This window comes from Gobius niger, assembly GCF_951799975.1.
Source record: "Gobius niger genome assembly, chromosome: 19".
NCBI classification, from domain to species: domain Eukaryota; kingdom Metazoa; phylum Chordata; class Actinopteri; order Gobiiformes; family Gobiidae; genus Gobius; species Gobius niger.
In genome coordinates this window covers 22,676,157-22,693,087 of record NC_136870.1, presented here as the reverse complement: position 1 = coordinate 22,693,087, position 16,931 = coordinate 22,676,157, and the positions used below count along the sequence as shown (strand labels likewise).

Sequence of the window (16,931 nt, the reverse complement as noted above, 5' to 3'; positions counted from 1 at the left end):
CAAAGCCTGGGGTCTCTTTTGCACGCTGCTAAAACATAACGAATTGTCCATGTTGTTCAAGTAAAATAAATTAGAAGCAACATAGAAGCTACCCAGCATGCAACATGTGTTATGGAATAGAGAATCAGTGCTGTGGGGGAAAAATACAGTAAGATATTTTAATCATGATGCAGTAGGCTGTCTTCGCCACTAGATGTCAGTGCAGTCCTTGTAAAAATGCATAATAACTGCATGCATTATTATTAGGAGAGTTTTTGTGACCCTATTCCTATTTTTTTTTCCACATTATCCAACTCTAAATCAAAAGCATGTCAGCTTGAAGCGTTTTTTTGTGTAATGAGAGGGAGATTTTTAGTGCACGATGTAAGTAGCCATATTAGATTTGGCAAAATGCAAAAAAGAATCTGTGGCTCGGTAGTTTTTACATTAAACGCGTTATACAACTAGAAATAGAAAAAGACAAATGGCCTCGGGACAATGTATTTCTCCTGTTTAGACCCTTTCGCTGCTTACATCATCAGTGACATCAGCTGGAGGCAGGAAGTGATCAAGAGAAATAAACTAAAACTAGTGATTATAAGTGTAAAACTACAACTAAAACATGTGGTCCTGTAGTGGCTTAAGGTGCAAGAACAAGAGGCATTTGAGACAATAAAATAAGTTTTTTCTGATATTTCTGACAACAGTTAGACATTTGATTATTGTCATTATGACAACAGCTACAATGGAAATAGATAGGAATCGAGCTTCCCCCCTCCAAGTAAACAAACAATTAAAGGGTCTATAGCTGTTAGCATTTAGCATTGCAAATTATGAACAATCCAGATGTTCTCCGTTGTTGTCAACCCACTGACCTCTTTTAGGTGATGTCAAAGGTCATTCATGAAATAGTTAATGCAATACATAAAGTGGCTTCTGATCCAAATGTTCAAACTGTTTTTTTCTGCTTATTGTGGATCAGATACACATCAAATGGCATTACATAGGGCCTCATTTCCTAGTTTTCCAGTGTGTTGTTGATTTCAGGAGATATATATTGTTTTTGATTCATGCAGTCCTTATATTTGAAGAGTTTTGTGGTGCTAGGCTAATGCTAGGCTAGTGCGTGTCTATAGTAACTAGTCGCCTGCATTAAAAACAGTCTGACCCAAGCACAGTGCACCTGAGGCAAATCACTTATAACACCAGACTACCCATGTAACTGTGTTGACTGAATAGTTTTTGAAATATAACCATTTTTTCATTTTAAATAACTTTGTTGTAAGCTACACAGCGGCGGACTGATCTGTTTACTACGCGTAGAATTCACAAAGGAGCTTTCTACAAATCAGATATGGCAACGTTTGGAGGACTAGCCAATGTTTTTTAAGAGGTTTTTAATGCAGGCTACTAGTTACCATAGACATTTGCTAGCCTAGCATTAGCCTAGCACTACTAAACTCTTCAAATATGTATATATATAAAAAAAAATCTCCAGAAATCAACAATACTCTGGATAACTAGGAAATTAAGCCCTATGTCAAAAATCCTGACATATCCCTTTAAGCAGTGATTTTATGCGGGACAAAGATAACCTCTCCTAATAATTCTGCATGCAGTGTGTATGTTGGACTTTGACTGACTAGGCAGCTTTATTTTTTAGCAAAGTATACTTTATTTAAGTAAGTTGTATCTTGCATGTAAGCTGATATGCCAATAGCACATGCAGGAAGCCACATGGACACTGATTATAGTCTAAAAAAAAAAGCGCTGTCCAATCCCAAAGTGTTATACCTAGGTCTTCATTGTTAACCTGTGTATTCTCCTCTGGTCTCTGACACACCTGTAGCCAAGATGGCGGCCTCCCACTCAGGGCGCCTGGCCTGTTGCTTTGGCTCAGGGCGGAACTCGTGCTCGTGCATGCCCTCTTGTGGTCGTAGTAGTTCGGACGTCCCGCTCTCTGCTGTCTCTGTTAGCCAGTTCTCGGCCCGTAAGTGGTCGCCCGAAACGCTATACACGACATCTACGGACCTTTGCTCCTCCGTGTCTGTCTCTCTATGGAGTTTAAGAGTCGGCTAGCGCCTTTTTTGGTTCTGGAATTCACATTACCTATTCATTTGTCCCATAGACAAATAAATAACTCATGTAAGATGTTTCATTTTTGTTCAGTATGGAGTGTATTTGTGCTCCATCATTGATTAGTGGAATCTGAAGCCTCCTGGTGGTCATCAAAAGCACTGCAGGGGTTTCCAAAGTTTATCCACATATCTTTCACTGCATTTACATGTCCATTTATGTGGGAATACATTACATTTTCTTTTGAATAGAGTACATTCTTATTACTGGGGGGATCTTTGTATGGTCTACAGGAAAAATGAATGGGTTATTTGAACTTCTGGAACCAAAACCTGTGCCGTTAGCTGCTGCTGGTGTCTGTTGTCGATGTCAATGTGGCTCTATAAATGTTGACTTTTAAATGTTGACTTCTTTCGCAGTTTTGTCCCACGCATGCTTTCGGTACATGACACTTTCACTACTAACCCACAGATTAATGCTGATTTCAAAACTCTCCTTTTTTGACCAAACCAAACTTGTTTGGTCTAAATCTATTTTTACACAGTGGTAGTTATCGTTCTGAGGCTATTTCTCTGATTCCTAACCCTGATTTGAGCCTCTTTCAGGAGTGTTTTATCTGGTGGAAACACACTGCTTGATTTTGTGGACTGGTTTATATCTGTCAGTGCAGAACATTTGCCCGCTGCTAATGTGTTTTTTAGCAGACCCCACTTCGGCTCAGCTCCCAGGGCGTTTCTTCACCCTCGACTTGTCTTTGTTCTCTCCTTATCCGCTCTGACGCGAACACTATGTCTGCGTTTTCATTTGTCTCAGAGATACCGGTTGTTATTAGAGCGGTAGTGACAGTTTGGGATCCAGCAGGCCGGGCTCGCCCCCTCGTCTACCCCAGGACGGAGCTCTGTTTGCGGGCCGTTAGCCCCCTGACTCGACGGGAGCTTTACGATAAAGGCGACAGATGCCAGGACCAGTGTTGGAGCAGTACCTTAATGTTGTCAGGGGACATGCCTGAGTGTAGTGTGGGGAAGATGAAATGCAGACAGATTCACTTTTATTTGGTTCTCCTGCCTTTTGAAATGTGTTTACAGTGAAACTCGCAAAATTAGAATATCGTGAAAAGGTTCATACAACTTTCACACTTAAAATGTTAAACTAATATATGATATAGACTCATGACATGGCTTACAGGCTATTTTACCATCCATAAAGGATGCTTTGCATGATGATTTTAGCTCACAGCTTGAAAAAAACTCAATTCAAAATCTCAGAAGGTTAGAATATTGTGAAAAGGGACTATATTGTAGCTCAAAGTTTCAGCCTTTCATCAGCTAATTCATCCAAAACACCTACAAAGGGTCCCTGAGACTTTAAATGGTCTCATGGGCCCCGGAATGAGCAGATTGGTAAGAGGTCATGATAAGAAGCTTCCGAATTGGGCTGTCAGTTAGGAAGGAGTTAGGAAAAGGAGCCTCAATGCTAACTATCATAGCCACTTTAGCATAGGGACCTCTGGTGCTAACTAACCGGTGATTAGGAGCTATGTGCCATCCCATAAGCCACTGCTTAGAAAAACAGCTGTTGGTGATGTCACTTCCCCTTCCCCTGGGTAAGGACGGTCGAATTGGGCAAATATCTCTGAAGCTCTAGTTCACTAACTGCAGATCTAACAGTTAACCCCATGAAAGGTTAAGGATTAGTTGCTAGTGTTAGTACTTAGAGGCTATAATTTTTTTTTTTTTTTTTTGATCAACTTTTTATTGGTGCGATGCCATTGTTGCAATTTACAATTTTTCCAGTATAGTACACAGGCATAGCACATTTTTTCCCCATCTCTATTCCCCAGTCCCTCTTAAGATGGGCCTCATATCTGTTGAATCATCAAATGATACCCCAAAACAGATACACTGATGGCAGTTCCTTAAGGAGAGATCAACACAGAACAAATGGAAATGAGAGCAAAAGAGAAAGAAAAAAGACAAAAAAAAGACAAAGACAAGACAAAAACAATAGAATAATAATAAAATGAAATAAAATATAATATGACCCTGTCCAGGATATACAACCACAAGTGCATTGGTATGTTATTTGAAATTACAAATTACAAAGTGCTAATTTCCTCCGTCAAAAGACATCTGCGGAAATAGCAAAATATACATAAAGAATATGTACAATATGCAGAGACTATTCACAACAGGATACATACAATTATGTACAATGTACAATAGTATACAGGCAGAAAAAGGAACAAAAAAAGAATCGAATTCAGTTTCTATTCCACAACCAGTGTAGACAGTAGATTGGACCAACAAGTGATATTTTCAGTTTTTGCTCCGTGGATTCGAGCGGCAGAAAGCTCCAACTGAATTATATCTCTATAGGAGACAAGCCATTCCCTCACAGTCAGAGGTTAGAGGCTATAATTTGATGGTTTCAGTGGTTCAGTAGGATTCACCATCATGAGGAAAAACTGCTGACCTGACAGTTGTGCAGAAAACCATCATTGACAAAAGCCTCAAAAGGTAATGGCAAAAGAAGTTGGATGTTCTCAAAGTGCTGTATCAGAGCACATGGAAGAAAAAGGTGCACAAGCCACAGGGATGAGCGTAGTCTGGAGAGGACTGTCAGGAAAAGGCCATTCAAAAGTGTGGAGGACCTTCACAAGGAGGGACTGAGGCTGGAGTCAGAGCATCAAGAGCCTCCACACACACATGGATCCTGGACATGGGCTTCAAATGTCAGATTCCTCTTGTTGAAGCATCCTTGTCTTCCATAACAGCTCAGCAGTGCCACAGGCTGAGAGAATCCATGCCACGCAACCGCATTAAGGCAGTCATTCAAGTAAAAGGGCCCAAACCAATATAAGTACATATACATGATTATAGTTTTCCGAGGGCTGACATTTATATGTTTAAAATCATTTTTTGATTGATTTCATGTAATATTCTAATCTTCTGAGATTTTGAATTTGGGGGTTTTACAAGTTGTAAACCAAAATCATCTAAATTAAAACAAACAAAGGCGATATCATATATTAGTTTCACATTTTAAGTTGAATTGAGTAGACTAGATGTTGTCTTTGGGATGACAATTTTGTTTGTATCGCTCAACAGGGAGAAAAAAACATTAGGTCATGCAAATGTCCAAAACGTTATCATTAATTACATTCCTACCTTACAAGGTTTTTTTGTTCTCCGTACTATGTTGCCAGATCTCAACAGTTTTATGTTTTATTCAGTTGTTTTTGCTCATTCGTGAATGGTGTTTTTCCACCTGTACAGGGCACTCGAAGCACTTTCCCAGCCTTTACCCCAAACTACTCAGGATTACATTACTTTATCACTACATTATAAGTAGCAGAAACTTTTTAACTTTTGTTCTTTTCTTTTTGCAGTAGACACAAAACACTGATTTATTGTTTAAACGACCAATGAATTCCTCAAAACTAACAGCATCTTAAAACCTGTCGCTAACTTTTCTCTCTCGCTCCAGCCCGTGTCGTCTTTCAAAGTGCCTTCAACGCTGTCGCATCAGAAATAATATTTGTGTACAATGATAATGCCTTGTTTTCTAACCTGCATTTGTTTCTCATTGTCCCCTCAGCTAAAAATACTTATAACGGATATATAAAATCAAGTAAGTCTGAGTTTATTCATTTCACTGTCAGCGGTGGCGTTTGTCATCAGTGCGTGTGAGAGAGTGGTGTGCGTGGGTTCGACAGCAGAGGGCGCCATTGTATTGGTGTTTATGAAGGATGGGTAGCACAGTAAGAGAGCTTTTTCTTTTCATATTCTGGTGTACAGATATTTGAAGCAGCTTGACAATACACACAATGAAGGGAGAAAGCACATCTGGATTTCTGTGTGTTGTTTTGGCCACTTTTTCATCACATGCCTGTCACCTTTTTGTTGCTCTTTCGTGGCTTTCCTGTTGATTTTTTGTTGCTTTTTCATCACTCTTTTGTCATGTGTTTTTGTCGCTCTTTTGCCATGTTTTTTATTGCTGAAAAATACCTAAAATAGCTTTCCTAAGAACTGACTTCTTATTTTGCCGGGAGCAGGACGTCTCCATGTCATTAGGAGCATGTTTTGTATTGTTGGCAACAGCATAATCCAAAATGTTACAAAGTGTGCCTTTAAATTATCCTAAAAATGGCATTAAATGTAAATTTCTTTGAAAATATTGATATTGCTCAACTATTTTTGCTGCATAAGTTCATGAGAAAAAGACATTCAGCTGCAGTTTTGGATAAACTGGACACAGTTTTGCCCGTTTTGAATATCGACATTTCCCAATTTTGCTGCAGTGTTGAAGCAAATCTCAACAAATTTAACATGCGCAGATTTTCTTTGCATGTGTGGAACTAAAAATCCAGTATTTTGGCATTAAACCTCTTAGCACATATTCTCCAGTGCTGCTTTGTCCAAATCTACAGCCTACAAGCCAGTGTAGCGCCTCATTTTGTTGTCTGTTTTGTTGCGTTTTTGCCGCTTTTTGTAGATTTTTTTGTAGATTTTTTTGTTGGGTTTTTTTGTAGATTTTTTTGTTGATTTTTCATAATTTTGTTGTTGATTTTTTATTGTTTTTTTGTTGATTTTTCATATTTTTTTGATTGTTTATTAGTTGATTCTTCATGATTTTTTTGTTGATTTTTTGTTTCCCTCTTGTTCGTTTTCATCCTCATTTACATCTCGTTTTTGTCGCTATTTTACGGCTTTTTGTTAAGCTGTAGATTTGGGTAAAGTGGAACTGGAGAAAATGCGCTCGGTTTAGAAAGAGTTCATGAAGCTTGTTAAACTGGACTTGCTGCTGCCTGTGTAAACCTTGTAAACCCTGATCTTGCAGCTTTGGTTTCAGCCACTGTCCACGTAAACTCTATTCAAACTGCATTTAAAAAATCTCTGTTATGGTTCGACTTTTAGAGCAAACTGCGGTTGATTTGTAGTGACACCCTGTTTCATACACACTAATCTAAATCCCAAAATGGCCGTTGTTTTCCCTTGGCTCGTGCCGGTTAATCCGTGCTGTCACCTCTGTGTTCCTCTGGCATAACAATCCCCTCCGAACACCTGAAAGCATACTAACTAATTCATATCTATTATAAATATCAAGGCGAGTGTCAAAGCCGGCATTTCGGTGGACGGCTACAGCAAGTGGGTAAGTGGTCTTTAATAGAAATGAGCGCAATCAATTATTCAGATAATAAGAGTTCTTGTGCCACAAAGAATTAGACAAAAAGAATGTGCAGGTAATGCTAATATGTTTTATTAAGGGGCGTAATGTGGGGCTTTTTATGTCACGGTGGATTAGGGTGGGTCACGTAATGCTGGGGCAACATAAAGGCGCAGGATTGAGTGGATTAGGCTTGATCATGATTAGAGGTTAAGAATAACAAAAGTGTCACCAAAAATATTTAAACAGAAGGACGCCACTGTCCATTCATTGTGAACGAGGAGCAGATAAGTTTTTGCTATTTTGAGAGTCTGTACTTTGACTTTGGGGCTCATCGACATATTTAAGACTCTTATGGCTAATGTAATTGTTTTGTATACCGGAAGATGAAAACAGATCAAGCAACACATAATGAGAACTTTTAAGTAACCATTTTTTTTAAACAATAATAATAATAATGCATTGGTTTTATATAGCACTTTTCTGGACACTCAGAAACGCTTTACATTGTATTATTCATTCACTCCATACTTGGTGGTGGTAAGCTACTATTGTAGCCACAGCTGCCCTGGGGTAGACTGACGGAAGCGAGGCAACCAGTCTGCGCCATCGGCCCCTCCGACCACCACCAACCACTCACTCACTACATTCACCCAGGCTTCCTGGCGTTTCCCAAACGGTCTCCGATCCAAATACTGACCTGGCCCTTCCCTGCTTAGCTTCCGAGATCTGAGCAAAGGCTGTGTGGCCCGTAAACAGAGGTCTTTGCAAAAATACATTGAAATTAGTGTACAAATATTAAACTACTGGACTGCATATACTTTTGATTGATTGTACATCCAAATAATGAATATTGTCATTAAAAAAATATAATTCTGAACATAACTTATGAAGTAACCATGTTCACTTGACATCTTAACATTATGTTTGTGGTACAGCTGTAAATTTTTTTACTTTGTTTTCTCCTATCGACCTATCCACATGAAACAAAAACTGTTACAATGTGCAACGTCTTATTTTTCAGCACATATGAATTAAAGGGACTATACAGAGTTTAAATTTGTTTTAATTATGTATTTTCCTCCCCTACATGTTCCAGCAATGTCCTGTTCATAACAACTGCCTCTAAAATCCTGCACTGTCACTCAGAAAGGTGTCACTTCGGGTCTGAAGTGCCGTCATGCACGAGCTTAATATAGAAGCTGCAGTTACGCGTAAGACCTGAGGTGGCAGTAATGAGTATAAAATGACCAACTTGTATCTAGTCTCTTTAAGGTCAAACTACTGTCTCATAAAGGTGTACAAAAGTGGAGACAATACTGTAAAAAATGTGCTTGATGTTGCAGATTAAAGGACTTTCAGTCATAGGATGAATGTGGCAGGTTTGTGAATCCAGTCACTTCCAAATAATGATCAGGGGAAACATTTGGACATTTTCTGATTGGAGTTTTCTTAACTAAACTGTGTCTCTTCCATTGAGACCACTGCCTTCTAACTGAAATGTCCTGAACCCTTTGGGCTGTAGATTTACTCAAAACTAAAAACACCTTTTATGTATCGTTATGGTTCTTAAGCCCACCCACTGCCACCCACCCACTGTCCAATAAGAAAGCCCACACACAAATGAAAGGTGTAACCCAGCAACTGCCTCCTCCTCAGACCCCGGTGACCCTTCATTCGCTCCGCCCTACCCCTCCGCTCACCTGAACCACAGCAGTGCCCTGGAGAACAGCAGGGGGCAGCAGAGCGCCCCGGAGCTTGTCCCGCTGGTCAACAACCGCAAGGGGAGTCTGCTGCCCCCGCCCCGAAAACGCCACATGGCCCAGGCAGAGAACGGCAAGAGGCTACAGAGAGCTCAGAGCCTCCCGGTCAAATACAGATACCACCCCAGTAACGCCAACCACAGGCAGTGTAAGGAACTGCAGACTAACAGGGGACCGGTCTTGACCCATTGATGCGTTTTGTATTAACCGTCTAACAACAATTTGACTGTCACAGTTATTTTTAAAGGACAATTGGAGGGAATTATGCCATTTCCTGTAATGCCCTGGTGGAATAAAATATTGCCGACAGCTTTATATTGGCCTAAAATCTACTAAAATCTATATTTACTGACCATTATCTGAAGGAAATGAGGTGTCACATTCTTTGAGTAAGTGATTTTGCATTAACGCATTTTTTCAAAATAGGAAATTAAAAAAGTTAAATCTCATATGTTATTTCCCCAAACAGAAGCAGCCCTAGTACAGTCCCTTGGGGTACGCTCTTCACAATTTTTTCACTTTAATGCTCCTAAACAAATTACCTTGCTATTGTTCTTTTTCTGACTTATTTACTTCAGCAGAATAAGATAATATATAAAGAATACCATTATTTTTAGTGTAAACTTTAATTTAAATGATGCTCTAAGGTTATATTGATAATTGTGACGGCCCCTTCACTCAGCTTTTGGTCTGGGGTGAAGCATGTGCAGCGTTTCACTAATGACCTGCTGTCAGCTGTGGACATTAAAAATTTAAACAAGAGAGTTTCTGCCACTGCTGCCCATCACCACTAGGGGAGCTCCTGCACTACTTTTACAAAACATAACCACATGATGCAAAAAATACAGACTCTTGCAAAATAGTTTTTCATGATACTACCATTTGAAAGTGTGATTGTGTGCATGGTTGATAAAAGCATTATTACTGTCCATCACTCATGAGTTTGTGCGGTGTTTATTCCTAACATTCTGTTCGTTTGGGTCATTCCTTGCCTCACATTGCTTTGCTTATGTTTTAGTCGAAGAGGACACGCAGACAGCTTTATCTCCAAAGAAAAAGCAACGCAACGGGAACATGAGAACCTCGCCAAATTCTTCACCCAAGACCATGAGGTAAGTGACTCGCGAAAGCTGGAAATACAGCATGTTCGGGGTAGTGTTTGTCGTGTAATGTAGACACTGTGCAGTACATGTTGTTCATCATGTTGCATTATTGGATTGTTTGTTGTGTAGCTACTCAATATAGAGACTTTGAATAAAAAATGCAGTTAATTCCTGGTATCAATTAGGCAAATATCTGCTAAATCATATAATGCTGCTATGAGGATAAACTCAGTCTTAATGCTCCCTCTAGTGGATGTTTGGTCCTTTGCATTTGCAGTGTTTATCATCCTTTTTTAAGCTTTTAAAGCAGTACTAAGTAACTCATTCCCCTAGAGGCCACAAGCGCCACAGCAGGTGTCGTAGCATGTTACGTTTTTTACTCATTAATTGTCCGTGAGAGTAAATACTACGCTGACAGAAAAGACAAAGGGAGAGGGGGATATTGTACATCCAGTTACACAATGGAGATATTTTTTTTCACTCAAACTTGGCTTTAAATACTGTTCAAGTGGCGCTAGCCCGCAGTTAGCTTTGCCCGTTATCCTGTTAGCTTCTTCTCCGTGATTCTATCAGTGTGTATTGGGGCACCAGGAGAGATGAAAGACCGCCCAGTCATCCCATTAACACATTAACAAGTTACTTAGTACTGCTTTAAATATGTTCCCATTTTTATTGTCCTGTTTAGGTTTGAGTAGTCTTGTTTCCTGTGATTGTTTCTTCTTCTACTGCAGAAGCGCTTTGGATGCAGTATTTCCTTGATTTTGTTGCATAATAAATAGAACCTGGAAGTGTTCTTTTCAAAGCTAATTAAATGTGTTCATTACGGCGTCTTTGATTTGCATGCAGTTGGCCAAAAATGGTGGTTTGAATTGTGTGTGTTGTAAGTCATTACTGGGCTTATGGTTGCAGATATAAATATTTGCAGCTGTCAGTAATAGGCCTCAGAAAGAAGCTGTTTACCAGTGGCTTATTATGATGTTATCAATCATTCACTGTCATGTCAGCCTACATTAGCAATTACTTACAACAGCGGACACTTATGCAGGCTATAGCTCCTCAAATACAAAACCATTTAGGGAATTAACCTCTTTTATCTTGTCAACATGAGGCCGTGTTGTCATATTAAATAAATAGCGTCCTAAGTATCAAGACAGCTGTCAGCTCGCATCGCGTCAAACTCCCCGAACTGCGCCCGGCCTAATGCTAACGCGGCACTTAATGGCCATCAGCATCCTCTTCTCTGTAATAACCTTGCGTTGTTATCTGCCGTCAAACTCAATGGAGGCTAAGCTAATGCCACGGGACAAGATAAAAGCCAGGTACTGTTTAAAATGCCTCTGTAGTGTAGATATGTATAACGCGGATGGCGGGAGCGAGGGGAGAGATGGAGAACGTGCCCCGGGGCGATCCATCCACGCTCTGTCATCAGTGCCAGTCCTGCTTAAGAGCCGCTCTCGCCCCTGTCACTGCAGGACGGCCGTCATCCAGCGCTGGCTGCATCTGCAAGAGGAATTCATCATGGGAGATGTTTCAGAAGACAAGGATTTTAGTGCCCTCTCATGGAACGTTACTTCCTGGTTCTAGCCCAGTTGAATTCAAACTATAGTTGTTTCGATATTAAGGCCCAATAGAATGTGATACTTATGATATGAAGTACCTTTCTGATACAGACCACATGATGAACTATACAAAATATGTAAGTTGCAAGAGCCCTTTCATGAATAGTGCACTGAGCTTTCCTATGGCTGAGGGCCCCCTGCTGTTCTCCTGCTCTTAAAGGAACAGGCCACTGTTTTTCCATACTGTGATATGTTCTTACCTCAACTTAGACAAGATGATGCGTATCTGTCTGGTCTTGATACGTGCCCTTGGAAGAGCTCACTTCCAACTTCACCCCGTTTGGAGCCATAGGAATACATTGGGAGAGGCCAAATGCGAGCAATATCTTTGGTCTTTTTGCGTGACTGTGGGCTCACAGTTCTTCCATACTGTGATATGTTCTTACCTGAGCCTAGACGAGTTGATAAGTACCTGTCTGGTCTTTGTGCGTACCCATGGAAGCGTGTGGTAGCTTCCAACTTCACCCCCGTTTGGAGCTATAGAAATATGCTGGGAGAGGCCAAATGCTAACAACATCTTTGGTTGACCAGACAGGTATGTATCAACTCGTTTAAGCTTAGGTAAGAACATATCTAAGTATGGAAAAACAGTGGCCTGTTCCTTTAAGTTGTATACACATGGGGAAAAAAAGCTTGTGATATTTTGCATTGGTGGTCATCGCAAGTAGGCTCCAAGTTCAATCCAGGGGCCTTTCTGTATATCTTTCAAGCAGGGTTTCCATTAAAAAGCATTGAAAGTCCATTTTTTCTGCTTCTGTGCCATTCAGATATAATATTTGGACATTCAGAATGGCTTTAAGAAGTATTACATTTGACTTGCTTCTGCCTGTATAAACCCTGTCACGGTCCATTTAGTCAGACACGAGGATTAGAGATGTTGAATCCCTCCCTCCTGACACTTTCTCCAGGTGTGGCATAAGGTGTTCGCTCCATCGTCCCGGTTCATAGTTGACGCACGTTTCCTGATCTGTATGACTTCTCTGATCCGGCGGTGATGCTTCTTACTGAGGACCCTGGCATTGTCCCAGTTCATAAAGCGGTTCTCCCTCTTTCCAATGATCCGATATGGCAGATTTGAGATTTTCTTGCAGAGCTGGTACGGGGCCTTTCTCTGTGGATTGTGCATGTTCTCCTCGTGTCTGCAAAGGTTTCTTCTGGGTGCTCAGTTTCCTAGGCTAAGATCAATGATGATACTGTAATGTAAAGAGTCTGTGAAATGTGCAAATAAAGTCCTTCCTTCCATCCAAACACAGCATGACACCTGTAAAATCCATAATGTCCAAAAATACTGATACCTCTGACAACTCTATAAAGCATGTACAGTGAACCATGAAGTATCTGGAGTTGCAATTTTAGTTCGATTAAGATGAACAATAGGTTCTGAGAAGGTTAGTGCCTCCTTTTGAAGCACATTAAGCTATGTCAGGGAGTCAAAACGCTTTAGGTCATTCCCGCTCCGAACATAAAAGGCGCCCGTGCCCTGTAGCCCCGGTGAATACATGTTTATCTATCGGCTAATGCTAATACAGCGCGCAGTACAGGTGGAGATGCCTTTAGCCTGAGGGAAACCGCAGAACAAGCAGAGGAGAAAACATGTGTGTGTGTACAGTGGATCAGACATGATTTTAGAGTGCCCTCCTCCAGGCCGCTGTAAATAAATGATGATGGACAGATTGGATGTGGTTTTGAAGTGTAGGCTTTTGCCAGTTGGAGCGTCAGGGTTGCCAGGTCTCAGCCAAACCCGAAAGGCGGCCCAAAACCCGCGGACATGCGGCGCGACAAGGATGATCATTGTATTGTACTTGTTTACAGAGCACATGTGCTTCTCTGAGGATTCACTCCGGCATTGAAAAAGCAGCTCTAGTTGCCTTGGATTTTAGATTTTCTCATTTGAAATAGTGAGCCTATAGTAAAGCCTATAGTAAAGTAAGGCTGCAACTAACGATTATTTTTCTATCGATTAATCTATCGATTATTTTTTCGATTAATCGATTAATCTATCGATTATTTTTTCGATTAATCTATCGATTATTTTTCATGTTACCGATTATTTTTTCATTTAAAATGAAGAAAAAAACATTGATGTGTCCAAATGGCATGGCTTTTATATATTTATTTACTACAAGTCTATTTTCCCCACTTTTTAAAATAGTAAATGGCAAATGGGCCCATTCTCTCACTTCTGGCCCTGACCCACAGTTTGGGAACCGCTGATTTAAAACTAACTGAAACCTGCACCTGACGGTTATTTCTGTCTGACCACTGAGAATTAGCCTGTGAGTCGCCCAACCCGTTATAGACTATGCACATTCAGAGAACCAGAGTTACTGTAAGTAACTGTGCTCGTGAGAACCATGTGGATTCAACTCCTCTTTGAGACAAAAAGGCCACGGACACGGCTTCACTCTCGTCTATCCATGAAACTACTGTCCTGATTCTCCGCCAGACACGACAACAAGAGAGTTTAAATGAGTGTGTGGCCGATGCCCCGAGTCCGCGCAGAGAAAACATGAGAACAGCGCCCGGGACACGGGGACGGGATGCAGCCGCGCATGAGGGCAGCATGAGGCGAAGCGAGAACCGGGAGACAGACAGCCGAGCGGGGCACGAGCGGAGAAGTAGCCTACTCGCGTGTTGGGAGAGACGGGGAAGGCGGTCGGTCTCTCCTGCTCATTCACTTCAGCAGACTGCTCCGTTTTGGTTTTATATGCGGCAAAGTAGGCGGAGAGTGCGTGCGCGCTGTCAGAGCCTGTCCCCGTAACAACGCGTTGATTAATCAGTGAAACAACACCGTAGTTTGACTGAGATGCGGGGCCCTTGCAGCCGCGGGTGTTTTCGTTTCACATGTTCGTTTATAGCCGTTGTGCTGTAGCCTGGCTAACGCCAGACTAAAATCACAAGTGATATTGCAGTTCGAAATGATTGGAGCGCACACAGCAGTCTGGCGTTAGCCAGGTTAGTTGTGCTGCTGTGATATGACATTTCCGCTCGACACAGTGTGCAAACAACAACATTATTAGGCCGTTTCTGGAAATACTCCCACACTTTTGACGACTTTTGCCATGCTTTTCCCCCCTCGGTCGCAGCGTTTGCATTACGCGCAGCCACGCTGGAAGTGAAATGTAAACAAGCGACGCATCGACGCACAAAAACGGCGTCGACGTATTTACGTAATCGACGACGTCGACGACGTCGACGCGTCGTTGCAGCCTTATAGTAAAGCCTCTTTGTCATATAAAACTGCATGGCCAAAACATGCTAATGGATTTTTTCACCTGTGGCTAGGGCTGGGCACCGTTAATTAATACCAATATGAAAAAACCTAGAGAGGTAGGCTACTTGGTTGCTCTGTTTCATGGTTCTCAATGACAAATATTTTAGTATAAATATTGAAAAAAAAGTATTGTTCAGGTATCGGTATTGTGAAACAAGTATCGTTAACCTCTCAACCGCCGCCTGAACCGAGCGCATTTTGTCCAGTTCTCAAAAAAAATCTAAAAGCTTCTCGATTGGAGCTTACAGTCTATAGGTGTGACGCCTTGTTTGAAAGCTAAGACCTACAATTCTGATGAAAATATTTTTTCCTAGTGTTGCCAGCCTTTTTATATTTCATCTATTTTTTTTCCAGTTTCTTGTTGCCAATTTGTTGCTTTTTTGGGGGGCGTTTCCGTCACAATTTTGCCACTTTCATACTACTACTACTTTCATTGCTTTTTTATCGCATGTTCGTTAATTTACTTTCCTTTATTGTGGCTTTTTTGTTGCGTTTTCATCCTCGTTTTTGTCCCTTTTTTCAAGAAGCTTTTAGATTTGGGCAAAGTCAAAGAAAATGTGCTCGGTTCAGGTGGGGGTTGAGGGGTTAAAGTAGTACTACTGAAATATATACAGCCCTGTCTGCGTCAAGGCATAAAAAAACACCCAATCCTTTAGACCAAGGGGTGTCCAAAGTGCGGTCCACGGGCCAAATGCGGCCCTCAGACCAATTTTTGGCGAATTGTTGTTGAATCGAGATGGTCCTTTTCATTTCCAGTTTAATAATTCTACACAATTCTAACCTAACAGCTAGCATTTTATTGTGAGACAGAGCTGGCATTAAGGTTTTAAGCATAAATAAAGGGTGGGGCATAATTTAAACCTCTGCTACATACACCTAATCAAAACTTTTGCGTCACTAACCCCTGATCTGTGGCCCCTCACCCCATATACACTTCAATATGCGGCACCACATGAAAAAATGTTTGGACACCCCTGCTTTAGGCTATAGGGTTGCCAGGTTGGCTTTTATTATTATATTATTGTTACTTTTTGGACCATTTTCAGCTTATTTCTTGATCAAAATCACTGTTTGAAATGACAAAATCTCAAATCCAAGGCCCTAAAAGCACCTTTTTCAATGAGAGAAGTAGAAAGTTGCAGTTTCTCATAATCGCAGGAGCACATGGGCTCTGTAAACTAGTAAAATCATTGAAAATTCCAACCGCGCTGTATGTCAGTGGGTTTTAGGCGCCTTTTAAAATATTTTTCGGCTGCCGAGACCTGGCAACCCTACCTTAGGAGACGACTATTTTGCTTCAGTTCATGCAGGTTTGAGTAATGCTGCTCACTTTGGTGAATCTGTCTTATCCTGGTAAAGTGTGGGATTGCTGGATTTTAATGCAATTTTGGTTTCACTGGTCTATCATGTCAGTCCCACTGCTGCCTACAAAGGGAGGTCAGCCCTCTCTGTCACTCCTTACTGTTCTCTTTTGCATTATTTCAAATTTGAAAATGTGAAATATCAACAGTGGTGCCCAAAAGAATGATTTTAAGCTTCAATAATGCATGATATGTCCACTTTAAAGCATTCTCACTCTACCACAATACATTTTGAGATTAAAACCCAGCCACCTCCCTCTTTCTCCATCTCTCTCTCCCTCCTAAAGGGCACTTGCAGGTCTCGCCGTGGGGCATGTGGGGCCTAGAGGCAGGCTTTTCTCTGCACCTCGCCCTTAGGCAAGTCCCGCAGTCGGGGGCTGACACTTGCATGCATACTTAACACGTTACTTAAGGTGGAGGCATTCTTCCCCAGCAGATGATTATAGAGATGCCCCACTTGTGCGCAGCAGCAGCGTGGAGGGTTTAAAAGGTTTTGGACAGGCACAGAAGGCGCCTGTCGGACTCACGGCGCACGACGGCGGAGAATGTGACAAAGGCGGTTTAGTTCAAAAGCAGCACGGAGCACTGAC

General features: G+C 41.3%; 1 protein-coding gene and 1 long non-coding RNA gene across 9 annotated transcripts in view; one reads left to right on the top strand and one right to left on the bottom strand.

Moving 5' to 3' along the window:
- The window catches only part of LOC306978668, a 428,827-nt gene extending 420,373 nt beyond the window's left edge, over positions 1-8,454 (bottom strand). Inside the window, exon 1 of the long non-coding RNA XR_013793904.1 lies at positions 8,408-8,454. This is a non-coding gene — a long non-coding RNA (uncharacterized lncRNA). The remainder of the gene's footprint in view (positions 1-8,407) is intronic.
- The window catches only part of LOC306978522 (calcium-activated potassium channel subunit alpha-1-like), a 149,789-nt gene that overhangs the window by 108,997 nt on the left and 23,861 nt on the right, over positions 1-16,931 (top strand). For 4 of the 8 annotated variants that reach the window (XM_079577106.1, XM_079577109.1, XM_079577105.1 and 1 more), the window contains exons 19-21: positions 1,834-1,969; positions 5,653-5,685; positions 10,003-10,096. In XM_079577106.1, the coding sequence (XP_079433232.1) occupies positions 1,834-1,969; positions 5,653-5,685; positions 10,003-10,096 (263 nt within the window). Of the gene's footprint in view, positions 1-1,828; positions 1,970-5,652; positions 5,686-10,002; positions 10,097-16,931 lie in introns of all 8 variants that reach the window. The other 4 variants (XM_079577112.1, XM_079577107.1, XM_079577111.1 and 1 more) reach the window with 2 other exon arrangements.